The 27,662-nt window shown below is 38.8% G+C and overlaps 1 protein-coding gene across 1 annotated transcript; it reads left to right on the top strand.

Annotated features, from left to right (window-relative positions):
* Window positions 1–7,783: 7,783 nt before the first annotated feature.
* LOC145781308 (uncharacterized) lies at window positions 7,784–27,077 on the top strand. The gene is made up of 24 exons (XM_082593085.1): window positions 7,784–7,987; window positions 8,069–8,192; window positions 8,919–9,042; window positions 9,250–9,366; window positions 11,502–11,716; window positions 12,162–12,346; window positions 12,813–12,991; window positions 13,630–13,725; window positions 14,238–14,429; window positions 14,974–15,188; window positions 15,801–15,972; window positions 16,487–16,592; window positions 17,194–17,408; window positions 17,522–17,723; window positions 18,575–18,819; window positions 19,124–19,244; window positions 20,957–21,123; window positions 21,510–21,728; window positions 22,417–22,560; window positions 22,983–23,620; window positions 24,961–25,070; window positions 25,605–25,740; window positions 26,088–26,187; window positions 26,870–27,077. Exons 1-24 carry the CDS (start codon window positions 7,784–7,786, stop codon window positions 27,075–27,077), a joined length of 4,434 nt encoding a protein of 1,477 aa, XP_082449211.1.
* Window positions 27,078–27,662: the final 585 nt, after the last annotated feature.

The following is a 27,662-nucleotide window of genomic DNA, read 5'->3' as shown; positions in this document are numbered from 1 at the left end:
CATTCATCCTATAAATTCTAACATTAAGTGCACTACAGAGCACTAAATAATTGCTCAAAAACTGTAAAAAAATATTAAATGGATCGTTGCTTTAACACAATAGCAGCAGCAATGAGCACAGAAGCAGCGATGGGATGGCATAGCGAAAAAGATGCTGCCTTTCCAATACAATGATGGTTTAACACCTGGCTTAAGCTGGTTGTGGAAGAAGGATGCAACCTAATTCGTACCATGAACAATTCGTACCGTCAGTTCGTACCTTGAAAAGATTGAGAAAAAAAATTAAAAAAAGCCGAAGTCGCTGATCGCAGTTTCCACAAACATATTAAAATTTTCCGCAAACAAACAAAAACTCTGGACCATTACCAGAAATTTTAAAATGTTTGCGGAAACTCCGATCAACTCTAACCCTTTTAAAATGTTTGCGGAAACTCCGATCAACACTAACCTCAACCCTATCCCTTTTAAAATGTTTGCAGAAACTGCAATCAGCGACTTCGGCAAACTCTTAGGATCATTACCGGAAATTTTTAAATGTTTGCGGAAACTGCAGAAAAACGAAAACTGCGATCAGCGACTTCGGCTTTGTTCTATTTTTTTCTCTATATCTTTTCAGTTTGTTTGTTTGCAGAAACACCCTAAACCCTAACTCTTTTAAAATGTTTGCGGAAACTCCGATCAACTTTAACCCTAACCCTTTTAAAATGTTTGCGGAAACTGCGATCAGCGACTTTGGCAAACTCTTAGGATCATTACCGAAAATTTTAAAATGTTCTCGAAAAAAAAAAACTGGGATCAGCAATGTTTTATTTTTTTCTCTCAATTTTTTCAGTTTGTTTGTTTGCGGATAGGCTACTGACACCTAACCGATACTCCGTTACCCTAACCCTTTTAAAACGTTTGCGGAAACTGCAATCAGCGACTTTGGCTTTTTTTAATTTTTTCCCTTGATCTTTTCAAGGTACGAACTGACGATACGAATTGTTCATGGTACGAATTAGGTTGCACCCGTGGAAGAACACCATTGACCTCTACCCAGGGACGAGTGTAATAAATTGAATGGGCATAGTTGCTGAAGGAAAGGCATGCGAGGAAAAGGAACTGGCCACCCTACTACTCTAGTTAGTCCTGAAAGCTTAGTATGTTGAGAACCTTATTTTCTCTTTTTCCTAAGTTCAGTAACTGAGTAGGAAGGACGGCAGACGCACTTTGCCTAACAGCATTTCAAGTAACAATATGATAGGCCTAAACAAGTGCTTCAATTCAATGATGATTGACAAGTCATGAAACTGGCTGAGCTGAGTGATTACTCTTTTTAAAGTTTAGTGAGAATCTGTCAATCATTCAAGTGATTGTGGAAATTTTGATTTTCAAACTGAAAAAGCTTCTTTGGGAACTTAATCCTGAAAGTGTTGCATACCTATACTTAAAACCACTGACGCAAACTAGGTCACTGATGGTGACAAAGTAAAGTTACCATCTGACGTATAACTGTGTGTAAAAATTTTGGAAGTGGCTATTTTTCCACAATCAGGTGTTGCCAGAGTTAGGATTAAAGTTAGGAAGGATTAAGGTAAGGGTTAGAGTTAGGAATATAATTAGGGTTTTGATCTTTGCCCATAAATAATTTTTTTTTCCAATATACCGGTACAAGTTTTTGTTTTACATAGCTTAACTTTTCTCAAATTAGGGCAGAATTCCTTATCTGGCAACACTATTGAGGCTATTATTACACTATTTAGTGTAAATATAGCCACAGCCAAAAATTTTCACTCATTACTACTAGGTGCCACTGAGTGACTGCCAATCTGATTAAGATCTCAAAGAAGCTTTCCCAGACCGAGGATAAAGATTCAATCATTTAATCATTGCCTCAGTCTCTCTCAACTAGGGTATGGTGACCATAACATTTACATAAGTCCTGGACAATAAAGCAATAGCCTATTGTACCTTACGGTACTTGATTCTGTTAGGTTGACAACATTAAAACTTCTGAAAAAAAGCAGGTTTCAGAAGAAAACTTAATCCTAAACGTTACAACAATGTGAAAGAGCTTCTTAAATGCACTTTAGTAAAAAAGTAGTTTTGTTGAACATACTGTGTTATTTTCAAAAGAAATACCGGTACCGTATCAGTTTGAAATGTGGCCAGTCTCCCAGTCATGGCTTTCATGACTTCAACAACAACACTGCAGCAAAGAAACTGTGGCCATTTTGGCAAATCAACCAGCATACGCCACCGTTTTAGGCTAAGCTAGTAGGCCTACGTAGTACGTACTACCTAGAATACCAAAATTACTACCTAACTAACCTGGCCTAACCTGCATTCAGCTTTTGTAAAAGAGAATAAAAAATAAGTTCTGACAAACAGTTTCAGTGTTTCCAAATGTTCAGTTCAGTTCGTTTTCACGCACAACGCAAAATAATACATGCCAAACACAGCAGATGTCTAGAAAGAAGTAGAAAAAAGTATTGTTTCGAATCGACTAAGAAACTCAGATCAGTCAGGATAGCCTAGTTTGTTTTCTTTGATAAACACGGCATTTCATACAGATTTAATGTGATAAAAAAAAGTGTCAAGCGTCATCGGCTATAGAACCAGAACATCATCCTTTGTCAAGCCTTTGAAAAACTAAATATAAAGTTTTATAAAGCTCAAATAAGAAGCACTAGAAAACATAGGCCCGATATCATGATCGTTAAAACATGACTCAGTGAATGAAACAAAGAAGAGTTACGATGCTTTCCAACCTCATTTACATGATCATTTATCAAGTAGGCCTAGCCTACTTACCACCAATTTTTAAAGATTTTCTGCATGTAGGCTAGGTACTTTACTGCAGAAGAAAAAACTTTTAGAGATGGAATTGTTTTAGGGGCCTGCAACCTTTCTAAGGAAACGGAAACTTGAAGAAGCCACCGTGTATTTTTATGTCTTTACGTCCGCCCCGATAGCTTAATTGATTAGTGAATGACTTCGTGGATGAAGAAGCTGCAAGATCAAGCGGCGCTGGTTAGGTTCTCAGGGTGTGCATTTGATCAACGCATTCTAAGGACTGCCTTCCATTCAACGGCACCTAATGGATGGAATAATTCCCCGGCAACAAGATTTCAACAATCAAAAACTTCACTCTGTCAATCTCGGTAACCGGTCCTACGTTAAAAGCGTCTACAAGTAGGCTATTAGGCTACGGACCACTGTCAGGAATAACCTGTCAAGGCTTTGTCAGTCAGAGGATAAAGATTCAAAACAAAGACAGATGTACGGTAATGCGTTTTTTTAGATGTGTCTTGATTTGGACCCTATTATCTCGTCAGTAGGCTATAAGGACCCGGATCATCCTTTTAACCGCTCTGACTGCGCAACAACAAAGGTCTTTAATGTGTTTAGTTTTCTACGCTGGCCACACTCGTACGTAGGCTACGTACGTAAGAGCACTAATTAATGTTAGATATTTTTACTACCAATTTCATAATATATAGGCCTACCATAGCTACGTCCCGTTTTAGGCGGGACAATCCCGCTTTTTAACGTCTTGTCCCGGCGTCCCGACCGGTCAGCCAAACGTCCGGCTTGGGCGTTCAGCCAGCCAGCATAACACACGATCATTACCAATCAGCATGTTCTCGTTACATACGGTATTTTGTTTTCTCGGAACATCCGCACCCGTTGAAAGAATTTTTTCCATCATGAAGAGCATGTGGTCAGAGCAGAAGCAGGATGCTGGAGCAGAACGTGAAAGCCGTTATCACATGTAAAATCAACAGCCTACTGATTGGTTCTGCTCTGACTTTTACGAGAATGTAAAATTGAACAATGTCTTTTTGAAGAAGGGCGAATAAATTATGATTGGACGAATAAATAAATTCGCAAATGCTTGTACGCAGTGTTGGGTAAATTCAGTGCAATTGGGAGTTACTTATCGACTTCAAAACCGCAGGCTATTTTATTATTCTTTCTTCCTTTTGCTTTACAGAAAAAAATCTAAATTCTCGAATTATTTTGTATCGTTAACGTCAATTCCTTTCTATTTTTCGAACTGAAACCGATATTTAGACAGAGAATACTCGCATGAACTCTCGATAACGATACGGTCAATGAAGACAGCCGGGATGGCAGCAGTGGCCTATAGTGGTTAGTGCGTTGGGCTCGCAGTCGAGAGCCTGCATGTTCGACTCCAGCCAGCGTCGGATTAACTATAGTAGCAGATGTAGCAGCTGCTACGGGCCCCGCGCTTCACAAGGCCCCGCGCTTGGTGAGCAAAACATTTTTTTTTGCAAAAAACTGTCGAATATAGTTTTGTAAGTAATTTTTGGCTTGCAAACTGGAATGGCATAGGAGAATATTATAGTTGTAGGATTAAATTACTAGCACCAACGTCTTATCTCTTCCTAATTATTGTAAACTTTAAAAACTGGTAATTTCCGCTGGAGGCAACTGCCTGATCGAGTGCCACGAGCCCACGATACTAGTTGTTTGAAAGATTATTCGACTGTACTGTACAGTGTAGGCTACACCAGTGAGAAGAGTATCAATCTTGCCGATTGCCTTGGACAGAGTTATTAGGCTACAACGCGTCCAACATGAGTGGGAAGTACAGTAGAACTCGGTTAATCCGGATTCGGTTAATCCGGATCTTTGCCTAATCCGGATGAAACTGGAAGTACAAATGATTTGTAATCTTTTTCTTAAGAAACAGCTTCGGATTATCCGGATTATTTAATCCGGATCTTCACCTATTCCGGACAAAAGTTGCGCTTTCTCTATCGCTTTATCCGGATTTTCCAGACAGTTTTGCCATTTTATGCTAAAACGTAACGTGGCTTATTGCGAGAAATTTCTTATCTATTGTTCCGTTAATGCGACGCAATAAATTATTGCGGATTTCTTCTTTTCATGAACAGTAATCCCTCCTAACGCAAAATTCCTGCGCAAATGCCCAAACTCGTACTGTAACTTGAAAAGATGTCGGTGGAATTTTCGGCGGTATGTCGGTGATGTTTTTCCAATAGAAGACTTTGCTTGATTTTTTGTAAGTTTTCCAAAGAAACTCGTCTTCTGTAACTGTTTTCAAAAGTTTTGAGTGACTACAGATTATTCCGACACGCATGTCTGAAGATATAACTTTTGCCAGTGTGTTCTTGCGTTAGACGCAGAGTCTACAAATACAATCGTTTTACATGCATAGGCTACTGCATTTCAAAAGAATTCTATCGCTAATATGGTGATCGCGCGTCTCGGAATTGACAGATGACCACACTAATGCGTTCAATTTCGGTGATTTTTACCGATACCCTTCTATCTAGGTAACGTCAGGCTTGATAAAAACCGTCATCGGTTAATCCGGATCTTCGCCTAATCCGGATGGAATCGCCAGTCAAATCGAACCCGGATTAACCGAGTTCTACTGCTAGAACCGAGTAGGCAGAAGCTGACTCAAGTGCCGGATTACCGACCAACAAGCACAAGAAGTATTGTCCAAAATCGAACGCACGATGAGAATGTAGGCAGTTGCAGTTCAGTTTCAGATGCAATGGATATCAACTAAAGACATATTCCCGGTGGAAGTTTTCCTTGCAGTATTGGAAAGCCTACAACCTGCGCTGGAGCAACGTCGCAAGACATGCACCAATTCGTAAAGCACATTGCTATTGATTGCTCCTCTCCACAACTCAACTATTTCACTTCGATTAAAGAAAACAACTTTGACACCACGTTTCCTAACATTGACAATTTGTTACGCATTTATCTATGCATGATGGTAACTAATTGTACCGGAGAGATATCATTTGCAAAATTGAAGTTGATTAAAAACTAACCTATCTGCAAAACACGATGGGGCAAGAGCAGCTACACTGTCTATGATCAAAAAATATTAAATCTTTAAAATATTCAATTACTTCCCAGTCATTATCTGTACATCAAATCAATCTGCTACAGGCCCCGCACTTGGTTAATCCGGCACTGACTCCAGCCACCCGCACTTGCTGTTGTTTCCCTGGGCAAGAAACTTTACGATAATTGCCTCTACCCAGTGATCGATTTCGAGTAATGGGTAGTACCAAATTTAAATCATAAGTAGAGTAGACAACCGGAAACAGACATTGCCATCGGCTGCAGCGTGGGTCAGGTGTACGTCGGAAGGCGTACACCGATGCATACCGCTCAAGTCCGCTTTCCCGCAATGCAGGATAGAGATATAACAAACAAACAAACAAATGTAGGCTTATGTAATAATATCGGAGAATGTAAAGTTAAAAAATCACAGCTAAATGGTCTTGGTCTTTGGAGGCGTCCCGTTTTGAAGTCACAAAAATATGGTAGCCTAAGCCTTAATATAAAAAAAAAATTGTTCAAGTGTTTGTTGTAAGCTACGTAATCAGGCCTGACATCGAATCCACCCCACGAAGTAGTCTTAGAACCAGAACAACATCAACATTTATCAATTTATCACTTGCTTCTCGAATTAGTTAGATATTCGTTGTAACAGCCTACTACAGTATAGTCAATGAGAAGTACACGTTTTAACAACTCAGTAGCAATAACGCCCAAGGCAAAACTGACGAGAATTATTTGACAACTTGGTTAGTCATTATTATTTGTCATATTTAAAAGTAGTCTAGAAGAAACATGCTAGCATGTCAGGGCCTCTGACTGTTTTTTAATTGTACCAAACAGATAAAAAGTGGTCATACAAAAAAGCGACTAGCCTACTATAGGCCTAGTAAGCAGAACAGATATTAGCCTAGATCCACATAATTATAAAGCTTTGGTAGAGAGTTTGCTTTGTTGAACCATAGAAAAATAAAACAAAGTAACTTCAGTTTGTGTTTTTGTGCAGTTTGTGTTTTTCAGTCTGGAGTGTCGTTAGTATACAGTTATAATGCAAAGTCAAATTTACCTTACAATTTTCATTTTATTTATATTGCAGATATGTAATTCCTGATGAGGACACATGTAGGCTACGTGTCGAAAACGTTTGAGTTTATTTTAATTATGTTATATTTGTAGGATGTAATAGCCTACATCATGTTAAACCCGCTGAAGTTACTTTGTTTTATTTCTCTATGATCCACATAATTGTGACCACAGACAAAAATATTGGTAGGCTTAATAGCCTACTTTAGTTATGGTACGTTTTCGCTTTTTAAATCAAACCAAATAATCAACTAGGGTACAGGTAGTAACCTATTCAAAATGAAAGAGGACTATTTATTATGTCTAGGACTATTTTTTTCAATGCTTCTGAAGTTAAATACTGTAAGATCAAGCACTTTGTTAACAATAACCAGACACAATATCTGTGGCAGTGTAGTCTCCATCATTACAATAAACTACCACGTTCCTACTGTTTGTCGGTTGGGAAATACTAAAAATCTACCAATTGTGTTGTCAAACACCTTCAAGTGAATTTCATTTTCGCTTCCAAAATTCCTCAGTTGCAATATTGTTGAAGCTCTAAAAATAGGTCTTCATCACTTTGCTTTGAAGATGCTTCTCTTCCAAATTTTGGTGATCTCTAAAAAAGGGTCTTTGCCCTCTTAAACAGCGATGCTACCAATGCTTATAATTTAGGCCTTTCTCTCTTTCCTCACTTCAAGACTTTACCAATTAAAATGTTTTGTACTAACTTAAATAACCTTTAGGCGTAATTTTTTTCAAGTTTGTGACAAAATTCCCCATTTGGCAAAACTGCTACGAATGAAGACATTTCATCAAAAGCTGGCAATCTTTCTCAAATAAATAACATATCAACCGTTTTAGTTTTATAGATACATAGGACATGAAAGCCTTGTATGTTTTGGCACTTCTGTCCTTGCAAAAGTCTTCACATTGTTCATCGTACTACGTGATGAAAGGAGACTTTACGGTCACTGACAAGTATCCTGGAGGATTTACAGCTAGAGTTGACTTTCCTGTGGTTAGAGACTACCGCTATGGATGGCTGATCAACATCACTTTTAACATTGAAATCGAGCATTTCAAGGTGAGGTTTTACAGTATTAAAATACGTTATTTTCTCATCGTCAATGTTTCCAACATCTTTTTTATAATATTTTTTATTCAGTTTTATGAAGGTAAAGTGACGGGAAAGCATCCAAACAAGAAACTTTTTATCGTCCAAAACGAAGATTATAATGTATTTCTGCACAGAGATGCTTCAGGGAAACGACGTTTCTTTTGCGAAGGAAGTGAGTCGGCTACATGAGCAGTGCCAAGTTCTTTTTTAAATGTTGCAGTGGATCCCCATAGCGTAGCGTAACCGTGATCTCAGACTGCACACCACATTATCTACTATTGTCCTGTATATCAACCCCAGGACATATGTGGATCTCACAACGCTCGATGAACATTGAACACACAATCCATTGGCTGCTGCGCCTGGATGTAACAATGTGATCTGCGGCGGCCTCAAACGCATGAAGAAGAAGAAGCGTGACCATTTTTTTGAGTGTTCAGTTTTTCCAATAAACTTTGAGTATACAGTCTTACTTGTATTTGCTTCGAGCTGTTTTTTTAAATACAAGTAGAGTGTATATCTCAAAAGTTGCTAAAAAACGTAGCCTAAATACTTAAAGAAATGGCCACGCTTCGCCACTAGTAGCCTATAGAGTCGTACCGATTTGAAAAGAAAACAAGTCAAAAAAGCTGACGTCAAATGAAACCTTGCTTCGACATATTTCTATACTAGTAGTCTATTAGTAATAGAAACAAAACGTATTGTGCTTTTGCTTCAAGCGCTAGTGAAGTGAAACAACAAACTCGCAACAGGGGTACAACGAATAAGAGACCGTGCAAGACGAAGCGCTGGACCTGTCTCTTCAAGCGATCTGGCACTTTCTCATCATGTTTGGTTTTCGTTTCAAGAAGATTACTGAGCAAGACTTACTTCAGTGTCATGTTTCTTTGTTTTGAAGAATGTTCTTCGACACCGACTGCAGAAGTACGTTTTATACCGTTGATGAACGCAGTGGAAACGCTTCCAGAAGCTTTGGCCAGAGCTGATGCAACTGGAATTACAGGAGACACTCTACCAACGGTGTAAGTAGCCTACTTTACCATTCGTGTAAGATTTGAATTTGCAAGTGCGGCTTGACAACGTATTTCTGGATCCTTATCCAAACAGAGATTGTGAAATGTTTTCTTATGTTATTTTAAGTAATCTTTAAAAAGTATTTACCCATAAATAAACTAAGACGATTATAAAAGACGACTGCCGTAAATATCTTTAATCACATATCCACATAGAGCGCCAACCTCGCCAACCAATTCCACTCTATCGCCTTTGGATTCATGGCTCCCTCCAGTGGTGGAATCCAACCTTGTTACAACTTCAACCCTCATTTCATCTACAACAACAACAACGTAAGTATCGTACAGAGGGAGGGCCGTTAAGAGAATGATCTTGGGCCCAGTAGGCCTACCAATGAAACGCCTTGTTCCCAAAACAAGACATTTCTAAAAAATAGCTCAAAAAGAATCCAGGTGTTTTTTGTTCCCAAACTCCATAGAGAGAATCCTGGTTTATATCATCAACCCGGGTCAATAGCATCCCCTGGACCTCATTGTCTACGCCAGTGGTTCCCAACTCGTTTTTAAGGCGACCCGTTTTTAAAATAAATTCAGTTTCGTAAAATCTTGCGATCCAAGCAAATTGTCGTAATATTTTAAAAGCCATACAAGATTGTGTTGCAAACAAACAGCAGCACAAAAGCAGTAACTGTTTCCGAAACTAATATGTTTATCAAATCACTGATGAGATAGCTGTGCTGGCTTGCTGTCAGTGAGTTTTTCAAATCGAGGCGTTATTTTGCTTAGGCATAGCCGCATGTCGGCTTTAACTTCCAGTTGGTTTCGCTGTTCAGTTTTCAATACACACATGTCGCTAAATCCAATCTTACAAAGCCAAGTTGTTGCAAATAGAATCTGTTTTTGAATCACTAATTGTGAAACTGTGGAATACACTTTGTACATGGAAGCCCAAAAGTGGATGTTTGCAGAATCTTTGGAGTATTTGTTTTTGAAGGACGCAAAAAAATACGGTTTGCTACTTCTGTTGTTAGGTCCATAAACTGTTCTGCAACATGGATGGAAAATTGAGGCAGATCTTTTCCAACAAATGGATCAATTATCCAATCATTTTGGTTATTAAGTGTTAGAGATTCTCCATAGTAGTGCGCAAACTTTTTGGCAAACTGTTCCATGTATCTAATTATATCGTTTGCTTAATATCAACTTCATTGCCACAGATATATTGCGTTAGCTGAGGAAATATGTCGTACTCATCTCTGGTGACATAACTTTTACAGATTATGAGTTTTTTGTGTTAAGCAGAAACTTTTGCGGCGCGATCAAACCGTAAAACCGTTGCCTTGCATAGAGAATTCAGAGAGTCAAATATATCGGCAAGGTAAGCAACTTTTGCCTTGAAATCTTCTTGCAAAAACTTCTCAGCGAATCTCACACAGTTCTGTTGCCTCAGGAAGATAGCAATCTCTTCCCGCAAATTACAAACTCGCTTCAGCACACGACCTCGTGACAACTATCGCACTTCTGTGTGCAACAGCAATGCTTGATAACAATCAGAATAAACAAAGACGAAAACAAATGTCGATTTACTGGACTTGTTTTGATGAAGTTTACACACTTCACATCATTCAACGCTTCGTGCAGCTCTTGAGACAAGTGCAGTTAAATTATTTTAATTTTACCAGCCCCAAGTGCAGCAAAGGCCTTTCTGTGGAGAAAGCAATAAGTCCATGCAGCACTTGGGGCTTTGTCTTTGATGCGTTTTACCACACAAGACTATACGTGGTCCAACGTGTGAAAAACTTTGTCATAGTTTGTCCGACATAGCGTTCGTGACATATAGTGCACGTTACAATATATATCCCGTAACTTTGTCAAGTTTATTTATGTTTGAGACTGAAATTTTTGTTGGGTTTACATTTAATAATAGTAATAACAATAATAAAAGCGAAAATTGTTAAAACTTCTTGCACTACGATCATGCTACAAAGCTTTCCGATGTCTCGACATGAAACGCTTCATGACTTGTGTTTATATTTTCCAGTTTTGTGATCGATCTCGTCACGTTTTAAATTTTTTCATTGTTTTTTTTTTTCGCCCAAGATACAATATGCCTGAAAACAAGCGACTCAAAAAAATTATCAGGCCACCCAACTTTGGGTCGCGACCCATGAGTTGGGAACCACTGGTCTATGCAACAGCTGATTAGAAGAGATGTGTACTATCAGACAAAGATGGGTTCTCCTTAAATTGCATTCGGTCAATTTCTGGCACTCACACTTGTGGAGGCTTAGACCACCGGCCAGGTGTTAAGAATTTTGGGAACAGATTGGCTTTTCTCAAAATCAATGGATTCCCATGTGCATTGTCATATAAGTCAAGTAGCCTACCCAGCTCAAAACACTATAGCTAACTGTACCTACTGTTAGCTGCACCCTGCTCAAAACATGATATTTATTAATATTTTTTAGCACTTCCGCCGCCACCACCACTACCCCGGTTCCCAACTTAAAAGATTTTAACCTTCGCTACAATCTTCGTGACGTCATCACCAAGTCACTGCTCTTTTTCGAAGCGCAGAGATCGGGAGCGCTATCAAGCGGTAACCGGATTAAATGGAGGTCTCATTCGGCCTTGAAGGACGGCTTGCCAGATATGGTTGATCTCAGCGGAGGATATTACGTTGGTAAGCATCCATCATTGTCTAACGCAGCCTACATCGGAGATCTTCACAAGCGCGTTTATGTTGTCTTACGTCATAACAACTCGTTTGTTTGATAGCAAAACAGGGCAGCCTCGAATACAAATTAGTCTTCATAAGACCTGTCAAGAAATTCCAAATGATTTCTTTTCATACACATTTTGCTACTTTTTATCTTTCTATAAACTCTAATGCGTCTTGTTAAGAAGGATTTAATTTTTGTTTGGATTTCAAAGTGTCTCCGAGCAGCATTAACACTGCAGAAATCGTTCTTGTAGTAATACGCTACAAATCTTCCCCGAAGTCGTTAAAATTACTCGAAAATATGGATTACATTCATGTTGCTCAAGGAGAAGCAAGTTTGAAATGAAAAAAATTTGTTCAAAGCAAATCAAACGATTTCATTCGTGATAAATATGTTCTGCGACAGACGGGGGATATGTTAAGTACAACTATCCGATGGCATTCTCCACCACATTCCTAGCTTGGGGACTTTTGGAGTTCCGCAATGCTTATCTTGCCTCCCATCAGATCCCACATATCATGAACGCCCTCAAGTGGACAACTGATTACTTCATCAAGTGTCATGTGTCTCCATTTGTTTTCTACGCGCAGGTAACTTTTTCTTGATTGTTTGTAACGCTTTGACGGCTGAATCAAAAGTTAGTGTCTATTACGTCATGTTACATAGTCACAGGTTTGGTTTGAGTGCAATAAAATATCTTCCACAACTTGGTGAAATGTGTTCAATCAATTTCTTCTTGCAATAGATTGAGTTTCGCTTTTAGCAGCATGATCGTTGCTTACTTCACAATGTAGATATTAACGACCTGTTTTAGCCTGATAGTTTGGGTTCGCTGTGATAGAAGCGGTTTGCACTAACTTTCGGAACACAGTATTCTAGTCAAATTTCTTCACAAAAAATGTTTTAGCTGATTATATTGACAACTACAATAAGCGACCCCCCTAACTTAATCTCTTTTTGTTTTGCTTCAAAGTTAGCGCTGTTCAACTGCATTGATAGTTTATTTTGAACTTTAGATATATTTTGTTATACAAGTTGCATTGTTTATTTATCCAGGTATCGTCCCCGGCATTGGATTCTCAATTTTGGGGAAGACCCGAGGAATTTAATTCCGACAACCGACCGATTTATAAAATAGATCGCAGGAATCGCGGTTCAGACCTCGCCGCGGAAGCAGCGGCAGCAATGGCGGCCACCGCGATTGTCTTTAATCAAACGAATGCAACATACTCCAGGTACAACCAATCAGGCGTCCATAGGCCGTGCGTGCATTGTGAGACACAAAGGTCTTTGAAAGTCTTGTTCGTTTCCCTCATTTACTTCATAAGCAAAGAAGTGAAAAGCTCAGAAGCCTTGTACTTATTTTAGCAGTGCATTGAAAAATGATTTAACTATCAACAAACATTTAATCAAGCTTATTTTAATGGTAATACGTTTGTAGTCAGGGACGTTGAAAGGATATTTCAGCCCCGGAACAAATGAGATATTTGGGCCCCTAATCAAGACAGTTATAAGAAAAACGCACTGTATCCAAAGAACATGCTTTGGTTCTTTCATGTTTTAGAGCCCTTTTAAGAGATTCCCGACTTCTAAAATTATCCCGATCTCGTGCCAAAAGTACCTCCTGGACCTCCCTGTCAACTCTACTGTTTGTATTAGTGACAATAATGCACAAAAAAACACAAATTTCAATTTAATTGATAAGTAATTATATGATGGAGGTTGGTACATGAATACCATAGCTGGTGCAAAATAATAAAATTGTATTAACAAAATCATCACAAATTAGGTATGCCGCGTTTCTGTGGGTATTTCTAACTCTTACCACAATATACATAGAGAAACGCAATAAATCGATAATTTTATAATGTAGTGAGCTGGTTAGACATGCGGAACAGCTGTTCATGCTGGCTACGAGGTACCAAGGTGTATACAGCGAAAGCATTCCAGAAGCAGCAGCCTCGTACAAGTGAGTCGCTTACTACTACCAAGCAACAAAACTATATCGTTAAAAAGCAAACGCAAACTCGTTTGACTTTAAGAAGACTCAATGTTGGCCAAGACAAAAGATTTATGTGCTTGAGTTTTAACAAAGCAACTTCAAGAAAGCGAAGTTAGTGTGTTAAAAAAAGGTTTGTTAGGTAGAGTAAAACCGTATGGTGTGCATATGATGTTTATATGCTGTCTTTTTCGTGTTTCAATCAGTTTCTGAAAATGACACCACATGTAGGCTATACATCACTCTATGTCCGCCGTCAATTTGATGGCTGGGCAATCCTTGATCAGGTGATCGACTTCCTTAAAGCTGCATTCACAGTGCGGACATTCAGGGCCCTCAGAATGCCTTGTCTATATTGTGTTTGACTATTGCGAGAGTATTTACTGATAGTCTCTTGGGCTGGCTGTATCATTTTTGTCTATCTGGCTGTACCATTTTTATCTATCTGTGAAACTGACTTCATTTTTTTGAAATGATCACAGGTCATGGAATGGCTTCCACGACGAACTTGCTTGGGCGGCTCTATGGCTCTACAAGGCTACTAAGAATGAGAACTACATTTCTCTGGCAAAGAAGAGATTGAAAGCGAACCCGGATAAATCTAATCTGACGTCATTTAGTTGGGACGATAAAAGAGCTGGAGCTCTGGTGTTGCTGGCTCAGATAACCGAAGAGTGAGTAGCATTTGTAAAATATCTATAACTTTTACTGAGGAAAAGTTTCTTTAGGTGGGATACAATACAATACATAAAAGCACTACTTTGCCTCTCTTAACAGACAAAGGGTTTGATAAGAAAGATCTGTGTGCACTGTGCAGCCAATATATGGCACTGTCAAGTATCATGTTCAAAATTGTACATGCATGAGATTAGTTCCATACAGGTCTATGTTTTCGTTAAACAATTGACAAGACCTGGTAGCCTACCTCCTTTCCTGTCAAGCGTAGCAGAGTCAGACATGAAGTTGTCTAGCACCTCAGCGTTTATGGAACCGAAATAATACAATAATAATATTACCGTAATGTTTTATGCTTCTTTTCAGTAATACATTCACAACGCTACTTACAATTGTCCATGTTGAACGTTGTAGGGTTGCTTAGCTTGACGTGTTTGTGATTCAACAAAGTTACATGTGACAACAAAGGCGTAACACAACAATAATAATGGTTACTTTTTCTACTTGTTTATGATGCAACAACACAAACTCTACTTGGTGCAGGGAGGATTACCGTCTAGATGTCATGAATTTTTGCGACTCACTCCTCCCCGGAAGGGCTTCCCTGTACACTCCACGGGGGCTGGTTTTCGTAAACGAATGGGGCCCACTCCGCCATGCGGCTAACGTTGGGGCGTTGTGCTTAGTCGCGGCCAAAATGGGGCTTAGACCAGAAATCTACAGAAAATTTGCTTTCCGTCAGCTTGCCTACATGCTAGGTATGTTGTGTGAACCTATTTATAGCCCCAGACTTATTTGTGGGTCTAATATTTATCTGGAGAGATAAAAGACTTCACTGCTAAATTCACTTCTTCTGCTAGCTTCACTGCTATTTAAAAAGGAGTCTCATATGTATATTGCCTTTTTTTGATATACCGTCAGATGATGAGTTATATCAATAAGGAGAGCAAATTCGAGAAAGAATGGTGAAATGTTGCAGATCCAAGATTATTGTTATTCCTTTATCTGACAGCAATAAATTTATTTTTAAATTGAACCATATGGAGTAGACCAACTAAAAGGTTTAGATAATTTTCTCTTATTTTTCGAGTCAAAATGTTAAGAATAGCAACATTATTTTAGATTCTTTTGAAAGTTTCCTCAATGCATTTTTTGCTCATGACACAGCCGTCTGCCACACATCGAAATAACAACAATCTTTATGAATGTTACTCCTGTTACGAAACTAAAAGCAGAATGTGTTACAAGAGACTACAAGACATTTTCTAATAACTACAACTTTTTAAATATATAAATATGTATAATATGAATATAAAATATGGCAAACTGCTTACAGCTTTTAGAAAGTTTGTATATTTTGGAATCCTCAGGTGATGGAGGCCGCAGTTACGTTGTTGGGTTCGGAAAAAATCCTCCCACTCGACCTTACCACCGGGCCAGTTCATGTCCAGACCCACCAGCCCCATGCACATGGGATAACAAAGAGGCTGATCGACCCAACCCACAGGAGCTGACTGGGGCTCTGGTTGGGGGCCCGGACAGGTAATCAGAATATCTGTAATATCGTAATATAGTAATATCGAAACTTTACAAAGAATTGACCTATAGAACTATCCACAGAGACGAGACGAAAGATCAAAGTAAAAGTCGCTGCAAAACTTTCTGAAAAATAACAATTTTATTTGCATCTGTTAATATCTTTAACGTCATACAGGATAAAGAGTATACCAGGTGGCTTGATGTGCTAATAAATTACATGGCTGAGACAAAGTAGCTTACACAATAATTATACTGAATCAAATGATTGGATAAAGTGTAAAGAGTTTTTCCCATGTTAGGTTTACTCATGGTAATTGGTTTAAATAGATTTATTTGAACACATACGTTTGTTAAAAATTAAGTTTACAATAATATTGCCAAGATAATCTTTCCTTGTGGTAAATACTTTCCCAAACAGCACAATTTGTAAAAGTGACAAATTTTGCTGTCTGGGTTAATAGTTGTTTTATTTAAAACTTCCCACAAACAAGCTGATCTGATGAACGTTTCCTTGCAGATGGGATACGTACGTTGACAGTCGTAATGACTACAAGGGGAATTCCGTTGCTCTTGACTACAACGCTGGCTTGCAAACTCTGGCTGCTGGCATATTGGAGATCCAGGTTCGTTTATGATTGACTGGTCCTTTACTAAGGATATAGGCTACGAGTGTAGGATGAAGATACAAGTGTCAAAAGCACAGTTTTGTCTAGCTTAAGCTTCAATAACGACAATGGGCATAAAATGCTGCGGTCAAACAATTTCCAGTTTGCTTCTTTTGCCTGCCATTGTCCGTTTATCTTTTCAGTTTAATAGCTGTTCTGACTTTGCCCAATTTACAAAGAGAATGGCTAATCTTAGTCCAGTGCTCTTCAGCCTTTTTTCTTTTCATGCACATTTCATTTTGCAATTCCATGCACTCTTTTAGATTGTGATTAATATAAGTAGCTATGGCCAGGCTTTTCCTTCACTCGGGGCTTCACAAATTTTAGCCTTTGTAAAAATTTATCCGATAAACATTACATTGAACTGTAGGCATGATGTATGCTTGCAAGCTTTTTTCATTGCCAACCACACGTCCACATTTACCTATTTTGTTGAGCCAATTCGAGTTTCTTGTGTTGCAAAACACTTCTTAAACGAGATGTCCTACCTCATAAATGAACTTTTAATACTGATGGTTCGACAAATGTTTCACTTTAGTTTTGTTTTGAAATGTCTCAGGTGACTGGAGAGACATTTTCAGAACCAAATCCAGAAGAACTAAACGCGGCTGTTTCTGACACATTCTCCATCAAACACGATTATGGGGAGGTGCTGCACTTGTCTTTGCTGTTCTATGAGGCACAGCGGGCAGGGGAACTACCTAATGACAACCGGGTGCCATGGAGACGATCAGCCTTTGTTGATGACGTCGGTTACAATGGAACAAATCTGAGGTTTGTGAAGTCAACAAATTAAAGAAACAACCTTCGTCTTAAGTACAAAAGATTTTTACAATTTTGGAAACTCGGTGTTAATGTATACTTGGGATAAAAATGATCTTTTGCAGCGGGGGATACTTCGATGCAGGAGATTACGTTAAATTCAACTTCCCCATGGCATACACCACTACTGTGTTGACATGGGGTTTGCTGCAGTACCGCGATGCTTACGAGGCCGTAGGGGAGATGGACAATGGAATGAAGGCCGTCAAATGGGCCACTGACTACTTCATTAAGTGCCACGTCAGCAAATACGTCTTGTATGGCCAGGTAAGTGACATCTGCATTGATGCAAAATGGTAACCAGTAACTTATTCCAGGATCATTATAAAGCAGCATTTACATGCATCGTGACAAATTAAGGGTGTACAGATTGAAGCCAAAGTCACAAAATTGCAATGTGTAAAATGACCGACAATTGAGTTTGCTCTTGAAATCTTGTGTATTCGTGAAATGAACATTATCTTTGAGAGCAACTCCCCGAGATGGATAAGCGCAGATCACTGATCCGCACATAAATTGGTGCCTGGAATGTTACACTTATTTTGGGATATATTGGGAATGATCATTCCGAAAAAGCAGTCATTTTTTCTTTCAACTACACTTTACTACAGCTTTCGACATAATGACCGATACAGTTGCTTACCATTTGGCCCACAAGTACGGAATATTTGCTTGCTCTGTGATTTTCCCAAAAACTCAAAGCCAGCATAAAGACGTTCTAAGCAGCCAATGGTGTTTTGTTTACGTGACTAAACTATACCCAAAATAGGTCTAAAATGACAGACATTTAAACAATTTTTGTTTACCTACAGCCGCTTATGCACTGATGTCATCTAGGAATTTCAGATCAACGGTTTAAGAAACTACATTCGCTTTGGCTTATCTGCTACACTAGAATTACTACGTTTTTTTTCTGATTTACAAACTATTGTAGGCTACATTTTATGGATTATATAGGAGTAGTGGTGTTGGATTTTAAGAAATTTAATTTTTCTTCTTGAAAGCAACTTGTATCGAAACGAAAAACAATTTTCAAATTGGCAATTGACCCTTCTCATGTGGCAGAAAAGCGGAGCTGTGTGTCCAGCAAAGTAATGTTCTTATGTCATTTCTTTTAGGTCGGGTCAGGAACAGTAGAACATACTTACTGGTTGACACCGGAAGACATGGAACTAATACCTCGACCGGCGTTTAATGTGACGGACCAACGGCCAGGAACGGAACTGGCGGCGGAAACAGCAGCAGCAATGGCAGCAGCTTCCTTGCTTTTCCGTGATTCGGATCCGGATTATGCGGATATTCTAATAGCTCATGCAAGGGATTTATACGAATTTGCGGATAAGTTCAGGGAAGAGTATCACAGGTACGTGTCCTTTGAACTTTTTTCTGTTATTCATAAGTCCACAAACTGAGATTGATTTGATATTGAGGAAAAATGTGTTTTTAGAGTGAGACAGCTTTTTTATGATGAATTCAGGTATTTTTGCAAACTTTCAAAGGGTTTTAACCGCTGCCGCATCCTCTTCAGTGAAAAACATCAAGCTGATTTTCTGCTACACCTTATAATAGGTCATGACTGGTTGGTCTTTGATTGCCACAACATTAAAATGAATCACGTAATCAGCCAGTTTGTGTCGTCATCGTATGCTTGTGCTTGGCTTTTACAGGTCCATACCCGAAGTGAGTCGCTTCTATCGGTCCTATTCAGGTTTCGAAGATGAGTTAGTTTGGGCTGCATTGTGGCTTTATAGCGCCACTGGTGATCAAATGTATTTCAAAGCTGCTCAGGTTAGAGACGTTCATAAAAACAACCTATTATTTTATCATCATTGTGTTATTGTATGTGATGCAATGCAATTCACCATTGTTGTCATAATCAGGGATATCTAAAGAAGGGGATACGAAGGCTTTTATTACGTCTGACAATAGAAGGGCTTTTGTTTATCGTAAATAAGCTGTGTTTATCGTAAAATGACAATTGGCACCGATAGTAGTTTAATAAATCTTGTTATGATAACTTGCATTGCGCTATTAGCATCAGGCCTGGATATTCACAGCATACTCATAGTTGCTTGTTAATTCAACTACCCATATACTTGCTTTACATCTAGCCTACTGCAAAGGCTTTGTTAAAAAAACAGCTTACTGGTAACTTTTCAACTGTCTTTCCAACTATGTATCCTTTAAATATGTTCTACGTAACATTTGCTAACTGTCCTCTGTAACTCATTGTACCAGCTGCACCACAAAACTTTCTACGATTTAAAAAAGAACCACATGTTTAAAGCACTACAAACTACAGCCCTGGTACTGGTAGTATCATGAGAATAAGGCAATCGCTGCGAGCCTTCATATCCCCTTCTCTAGATATCCCTGGTCATAATATGTACTTGTTGTTGTCAAAAGTGACATTACAATGAAATTTAAGTAGCCAAGCAAATTGCCAAGATTAAATTTCACTTAAAGTTTCTGTTTTATTGCTTTGTCAGCTGATTTCGAAATGTTTATGATTTTTGTGAGTTCAATCCATGGCGACCTCTGTTTTTTTGTCGTATCCAGGCTTACATCTGGTGGTTGAAGATTTTAGATTAAGTGGACGGTAAGGCATGGAAGCCAATCTTCGAGTCCAACTTCATGCATGCCTTTAAGTGTTCTGCCAGAGACACAGCCGCATGCTCTTGAACGGTGTCGAACCGGCGCCCTTTCGATTGCCATTCCAGGGCTCTCACCACTCGGCTATGCAGCCGACGATGTCGACCTTTATACACAGGCCATGACAACGTGCAGCTTCAAATTTGACTGAAGGCCGATCTGTTAGTAACCAAAATTGCTAGTATAACTTTATAGTTTGAATATTAGTTAATAAATATAGTCTTTGTGTAAATTTTGTGTAATTTTGAGCTCCTTTTGTGCTACTGTTACCATACAAATAATAAATTAGATTTTGGCACTTGTGCTGAAAATCCAAAAAGCGTCTGGCAGCACAGATAAAAGAGAAAGATTTTTTTTTTTTTTTTAAAGTAAATTTAAGAGTTTAAGATTCAGAGATCTCACTTTGGCAATTTGGATTTTAAAACTATAGTTTAAAGAGATATAAAGTAGAGTTAGTTTAGATTTCAAAATCGAAATTACATCGGCCTTCAGTCAGGCCTTCAGTTCGCACGTTGTCAAGGCCTGTGCATATAAATCGCTATGGTTCAATCCATTCATTCAAGAAAGCACTTTCAAATTAAGTTGCATATCTTGATAAAAGAAAGTATTAAATTGCGGTTCTGTAAAAGACGAATAACAGTTTTCGGTTTAGCAATCTAGCAACGTGTCTTGGCCAGAAAACGACGTACATTTTATGTTCAGAATAATTGTTCTCAAAATATATGCTAGAATGATGGCAGCTATTTTACTTGCAATGCTTCCAAGCTCAAATAAACTCACCTTTGCAGTATTGCAATGATCAAGCCAAGATTTATCACCACTCCGGACTTAAACAAGTTGCGTTGTAGATCAATTACAATCATTTCAAACTTGGTAAAGACAATCTTCATTCGTTCTTCTGGGATGAGAAGACAGCCGGAGTCCAGCTCCTCCTGGCCCAGTTCACTCAACAGAAACCTTACAGAAGAGCAGTCCGTAAATTCTGTGATTCATTTCTTCCAGAGAACGGTTATCCGTGAGTTACGCAGATATTTTTTCCAGTCAGCATATCACTCTTTTTATATTGTTTCAAAGTCGGCAAAATTTTTAATGTTGTCAATTATAATTTCATAACAATCTTTTAATCTAATCAATGTAAAAAGAAACAAATTTGCTGATTTGATAGCCAAACTTTTGCGCGATGAAGTTTTAACTTTAGATTATCCTAATTTAGACTTCCAAACTAGATATTTGCCTTTTTTACAGCATTTTGATGATATCGGACGTTAAAATGATGTTAAAATGACAACATCTGTATTATGTTTATAGTGATATTGTTCACGTTACCTCTATAATCTAGCTTTCTCTTCCACTTGTGCATCTAGCAAACTTCATAGAGGTTTACGTGGTGTTCTATTTCAGGCACACACCCAAAGGCTTGGTCTACATCAACCAGTGGGGGGCACTGAGGCACGCTGCCGGTGTTTCCTTCATCTGCCTCGGTGCCGCCAACTTAGGAATCCGCCCTGAGCGATACCGGAAGTTTGCACGACGACAGATTCATTACATGTTGGGAGATAGCGGGCTAGGTAGCTATGTAGTTGGATATGGGCCGTTGCCACCCAAAAGACCACATCACAGGTAAGAGTTTATAAAATATTACGATTTTCATCGTGTCTGAGCTAATGGAAATGTTGGTTAAGGTTTAGTTTGAATGGAAGATAGCACAGAAAACCAACTTCGAGCCCACCGTGAAAGTGTCAAACATATTTGGTTTCAAAAATAAAAATATTACTCTTTCTCTTGTTTTGTAAAATAAGAAGTAGTAGAAGGTTATCAATAATGATCACAGTCTAATCTTTAAAAGCCTTAGATTTCTTTGCATTAAAATTTAAATTGAGTAAACATGAAGGTAAGGAATCTGTTTGTTTAGGTCCAGGTACGTCTTAAACTACCCTTAGAAAGACACAGGCAATGCACATTGCACAACTCAATATTATGGTCATAAAACAATTAACGTCAAGCGAATTATGTCAAAACATGTACTCGTCTTCAATATTAGGAAACTTCACTTTGTCTATCTCTGTAACCGGCCTTGCGTCAAAAGCCTCTACAAGTACGCAAGACTACCAGGAATAACCTTTCAAAGCTTTGTTAGTCCAATTATAAATATTTAAAAACCAAACAACTTGCCAGTGAATAGACCATTTATCTAACTTTTTAGGGGGAGGGTGCGATACCCTTTCATCTTTCTTAAATGCAGGACCCTGGCTGAGACCACAGTAAGAAAACCAAAGCTAACAATAATTGGTTTGTATTCTTTTTGAAGAGCAAGCTCCTGTCCTGATCCTCCAGAAAAATGTGGTTTCACATATCTTCGGACAACTACTCCGAATCCTCATCTGCTGAAAGGTGCACTTGTCGGTGGTCCGGATATCAACGACAGATATGCAGATGATAGAAATAACTACAAGTAATGTATGGTTGTAAATGATAAATCGTGCTGTGTATTGTACAGCTTTTATTATTGTGAGTAAATAAATAAATGTAGCCTACGTCTAATAAATTAGTCTCCATAGAATAATATTTTGTAAGTTCCAGTACATCCATTGTTATGTTGAGTTGGCTGACTGTAGCTTTCAACGGCCAATGGAGTCAATTTTGCTAAACAAAATGTTTATCTTTCGGAGGAATAGGTCGAAAGTGTTAATATTGCAAAAAGTCTACGATTGTATACATAGTGCAGTTGTTAAGAGGTATTACATTTCTTTTGCAATGCCAAATTGTGCGTTTAAGCTGAAGAGATTGAATTTTGATTGTTGACTGAAGTAGGCCTTTAAGAAGAATTAGAATTATCTAAGATAAATTAGGTTAACTACCAAGTTTGTTCTCTAGGTCAAACGAAGTTGCTTTGGATTACAACGCAGGATTCCAATCCGCCATTGCTGCTTTAAAATACTTGGAACTTCATCCTCCTGTGACTACAACCACCAAACCTAACTCAACTACGGTTTCTCCAACTAAGGAGGCTGCGGAAGGCATCTCCGACAATGTAGACTCAACCGAATCCTTAAAAGAGTTCATAGAGATTCTTGACTCTACAGAGTCGATCGAAACTATTATTGATGGCATAGAAGGTTGGCAGGTTGAAGAGAAAGATCTTCTTACCACTCCAAAAAGTGTCGAAGTCACCACAGCCACGAACCTTGCACTTTCTTTAAAAAATGCCAAGACTACAGCAGGTGCTACAACAGCGCCACCCACTGAGCAAACTACAGCAGAAATAGCAATCGCCAGGGAAAGTATTGAGGCCACAACTAACGCTTCAACAACTGCAGTTGTTACCAGCAAAGGAGTAACGTATACCACGATCGGTACTACAGCATTGTCCACAAGTAAAGCAACAATCACAACAACTTTGAACACTACTCAAACCGCTCAAACTACGGCAGAGACAACACCTCTTCCACCGCGTGTCATCAGACTCACAGAGCCAACTCAGCTAATATCGCATCCACAATGGGTTCTCTATAGTGAGTACGAAGTTTGGATGGAAATTAATTTTACTGTATATAGTCTATCCAGCTGGCAAAACTGGCAACACGTCTACAGACGTTAATGAATCAATGTAAAAAAGATCCATTTTGCCAGCTGGGTAGATATTGTAGCGGGACGGAGAGTGTTGAATGCGCTCATTTACAATAAAAACAAAGACAACTGCCAGGGGTATCGAACCATAAACTTCAACTGCCCATGTTGTCCACTCACAGCTTTTACAGTATAGAAAACTATATGTGCAGTCGAACCTTAGCCAAAGACAGCACCAATCGGTTGCAAAGTTTGCCTAATTTTAAACGAACATTGGTTAAAAATAGAAATGCTTTTCCATTGGTAACTTTCTAGTTTACAAACTGAAGTTTGCAGATTGACTTTTTGAAAAAGAAATAGTTATCCACTTGGAGTTGGTTGTTTGCTAGCGCTAAATTTCTGTGTTCAAGATGATAATAATGTTCTGCTTTTATTGTTGCTCTACAAATGCTAAAGTGCTTTAGCGACAGGGCTAGTTTAGCGTTGGTGATGCCTTCAACATTTAGTTGCAGAATGGTCACTCCTTGACCTACAACAGCTGGTGCTGTTCGCCCTGACAAGGGCGCTGTGCTTGGTCTGGGGGTACCATTCTGATGATTGTTCTTCCGCATGTTGACTTTTATAGCGACAGTTGTAGCAAGTTTAGTTTCCCAGAGTAGGTACTTGCGGGGACGACCACGTGGAGGTACTTGCTTTCGTCCCCTTTCGTCTCCACTTCGCCAAGTATTCAGATCCCCGCCCGAAAACCAGCTGGGACATGGCCTCTCTAGACTTGCCTCATCAAGGCGTAACCGTTTGCTCACTGGTGTTGGACGCTATGGTGCAGACATGTTGCGCTGGGGCTTGGCAGAGAGTGCTGCTTGTGAGTGTGGCGAAATGCAGACGGCAGCCCACATTATCAAGGATTGCCGGCTATACAGACCACCCCATGGTATAGAAGGCCTAATTTCCATCGATGACGACACCAGGCAGTGGCTAACCAACGGATGCCCTGACATATAGCGACAACACGAGAGAAGAAGAAGCGACAGGGCTCATTTTTAATTTTTGTTAGATTTACGATGCCCCCACATTATTACTCAACTGATCCTCACTTGGTTACGCGAAAATACAAGGTACCGTTTTTACAGTCTTCTGTTTGACCCGACCTGGAATCGATCTCAGACCTACCAGCATCAGAGCCGAAGACGAAACTACTCGACCAATGAGCTGGTTCTGCGTTGAGAAATACGTGATTGCCATTTTGATAAAAGCCTGATCCATCTTTTAAACATTTTTCTCATAGCTGATGAATGCCGACCTGTCGATATATTCAACCTTTGCTCGATAGACAAGCGAACCTACCAGAGGCACAAAGCAAGACAGCACTACTACTGCAGGTATCAAGCATTTAAGGTGAGGCATGGTTGGTGAAAAACCAGTCAGTAGATACTCAGGTCGGGAGTGCTTGTGGAGTTCACTCGGATGTTTTTGGTTTGTGATCACTCATTTTTTTTTATAAAACTTATACAACTCCTTGACTGATGTTGATGTGTAAAGTAAATAGGATTTGCCACCAAACTTTTTTATAAAACTTATACAACTCCTTGACTGATGTTGATGTGTAAAGTAAATAGGATTAGCCACCAAACTTTTTATTTATTTAATCGTGAGGATATGAAGATTTTGTCGAAGGTTTAAGTCTTGTTATGACTGAAGTTTACCTATTGGTAGATTGTGCGCAGGTTGGTTGTATATCAAAACAAAAACAAAACTAGAATGAATCTCCGCTTGTGTGAAGTTGAAAATACAGTATATATTCCATATTTGAGATTCCAGAAACTTTGCAGCGGCATGGGCCGTATTTATTATACTGCAATAAAGCCAAAGTTATAGAATCATCTTAGCCTCTAGACTACTTCAAACAGAATAGATGTTTTTACAAACCAGGCGTGCGTGCAGTACCAAGGGGGAGCTTGTGATGATGAAATCCTTTGGAGTACCTACCCGTACTGGAACAGCCAGGAGGCGAGTGACTCTGTCTACTTTTCAGTGGAGGACGAAGGGTGCAAGGATCCAAAGATAGGTTTGTCTATCCTAAACACAACTAGTAGAATCGAGATATGGTTGGAAGTAGACAGGGTTTTTTACAATGTTTTATCTTTGTTTGCTTGAAAGTTTATTTGTGAACCATCGTTTTTATCATCCAAATTCGATTTTGTTTCCACAAGTCAGAGTAACAATTTTTTTTTGGTGCAAACTTCCCGTCCCATGAAATGCCTAAAATAAGTTGAGATGCCCCAAATAAGTTGAGATGCCCCAAATAAGTCAAGATGCCTTAAATAAGTTGCACACTCAACTGCTTGAAAACGTACGAGAAGTACTTTGTGCCATTCACAATCAAACTGCTCACTTTTGATTGTTTTTTAACAGTTGCGCTGGAGAAGTGTGAAGTCGGCGGTTTGACAGAGAGCTTTCACACCTGTTACGTCACATCAGAGAACGCGACGCAACAAAGCTCCAAAGCATGTCGGTACGTATCATTCTTTACACACGTCGCCGTTACAATCGGGTCCAGAAGCGCAGCGCTGATCAAAGCAGTGTAAACTTCAAACTCCACGTTCATGACGTCACGATAATTGAATCAATAATAATAGTGATGTATTATTATTATTGATTCAGTTATCGTGACATCACAAAAAGTCAGAGTTTACAACACTCCTCTAAGCTCTGGCTAACCCACTGATTAAGTTTAAGAAAATAATAACACCACATGATATGCCATTCTTTAGGGGTGAAGTAATTAGTGAAACACTTTTTAAAAGTATTAGACGTGTGCCAAAGTCATTCATCTAAAATTCAATGAGATGTTTTTACACCCACGAGCGTTGTAGCCTTTGGCATGTAGGCTACACCATTCACCTCAGTTAGTGAATCAATCGCTTTAAAATTGAGATCCTCAATTGTCTTACTTTTATTTTCCCCTCGCCGACTTGAGTGAAACAAATTCACTCCTCACTAGTTTTTGCAGAACCAGAGTTTCTGAATTTAGGCTATCATGAAGTTTATACTGTTTTAATAGGTTACATTTACCTTTTTAAAATGAGAGATTTGCCACCAGAAGGCTAATTTACTTTCGATTAAGAACTTCTGAGATGGAAGGTCTGTTGTGGCATGTTTAGTTTAGTTTTAAAATTTCTCTTTTTGTTCACAAGGTGGCGGGCTTTCGAAGTTTGCGTAAACGACTTGGTGGGACACTGCCCCAACACTTGGGATATTTGGAAATTCTGGAATTCAAACTCCGGAAAACCTTATTTTGATCTCACGCAGGTGCAGTGCTACATCGCTGGAGCCTCTACTATCGTCAGTCGGCTCTTTCTTGTAACTTCTTTTGTATCAACCGTGTACATTATATTTGCATAAATGTAAAATATTTAAAAAACTTTTGCAACAGCACTTCTTCTATTCAACCGTGAAAAAAAACTGTTCCTTTGTACATGAAAACTACGTATTTTTAAATCCTAGATACAAGTTCCAAAATTTTGTAATTGTGCTTTTAACTGAATTATTTTTTTGACTGCAGCAAGTGTGTAGACTAGTACGAGGGCTAAATAACAGAACGAGCTAAGTCCATTTTTGCATTTTTTGTGCTTTGATACTGGAAAGTGTTTCTCAAGCCCCGTATTTTTACTGACAAAAAGAGCTAAGTTCTAGCCTGAACAGGTTTCTCAGAACTGACTGCTCATTTTAAATTACTAAAAACTGTAGTACCGTATTACGATTTACGATTCCAATGCAATTTCTCTTGAACGTTGTCACTTGTAAAGAATAACGCAAGTACCCCAAAACTGATCGTTTAGCCGTTGCGAGATAACATTAATCAGTGAGAGTTGAATATCCCCAGACAGCAAAATTCAAAATTCATATCTCATTTTAAATTTAAAATTAAAATTTTAAAATGCCATTTTCTCAAAACTACTTTTGGGTGACTTGGCTCGTTCTGTTATT

Source organism: Aplidium turbinatum, chromosome 12, assembly GCF_918807975.1.
Source record: "Aplidium turbinatum chromosome 12, kaAplTurb1.1, whole genome shotgun sequence".
Taxonomy (NCBI): Eukaryota; Metazoa; Chordata; class Ascidiacea; order Aplousobranchia; family Polyclinidae; genus Aplidium; species Aplidium turbinatum.
This window is presented reverse-complemented; position numbering and strand designations above follow the sequence as displayed.

Excerpts from the sequence above, each read along its gene's own strand:
- LOC145781308 (XM_082593085.1), top strand. The coding sequence starts at position 7,784 with ATGAAAGCCTTGTATGTTTTGGCACTTCTGTCCTTGCAAAAGTCTTCA. Across the intron at positions 9,367-11,501 it reads TCATCTACAACAACAACAAC|CACTTCCGCCGCCACCACCA; the intron begins GTAAGTATCGTA and ends AATATTTTTTAG. Across the intron at positions 21,729-22,416 it reads CCCAAAAGACCACATCACAG|AGCAAGCTCCTGTCCTGATC; the intron begins GTAAGAGTTTAT and ends TTCTTTTTGAAG.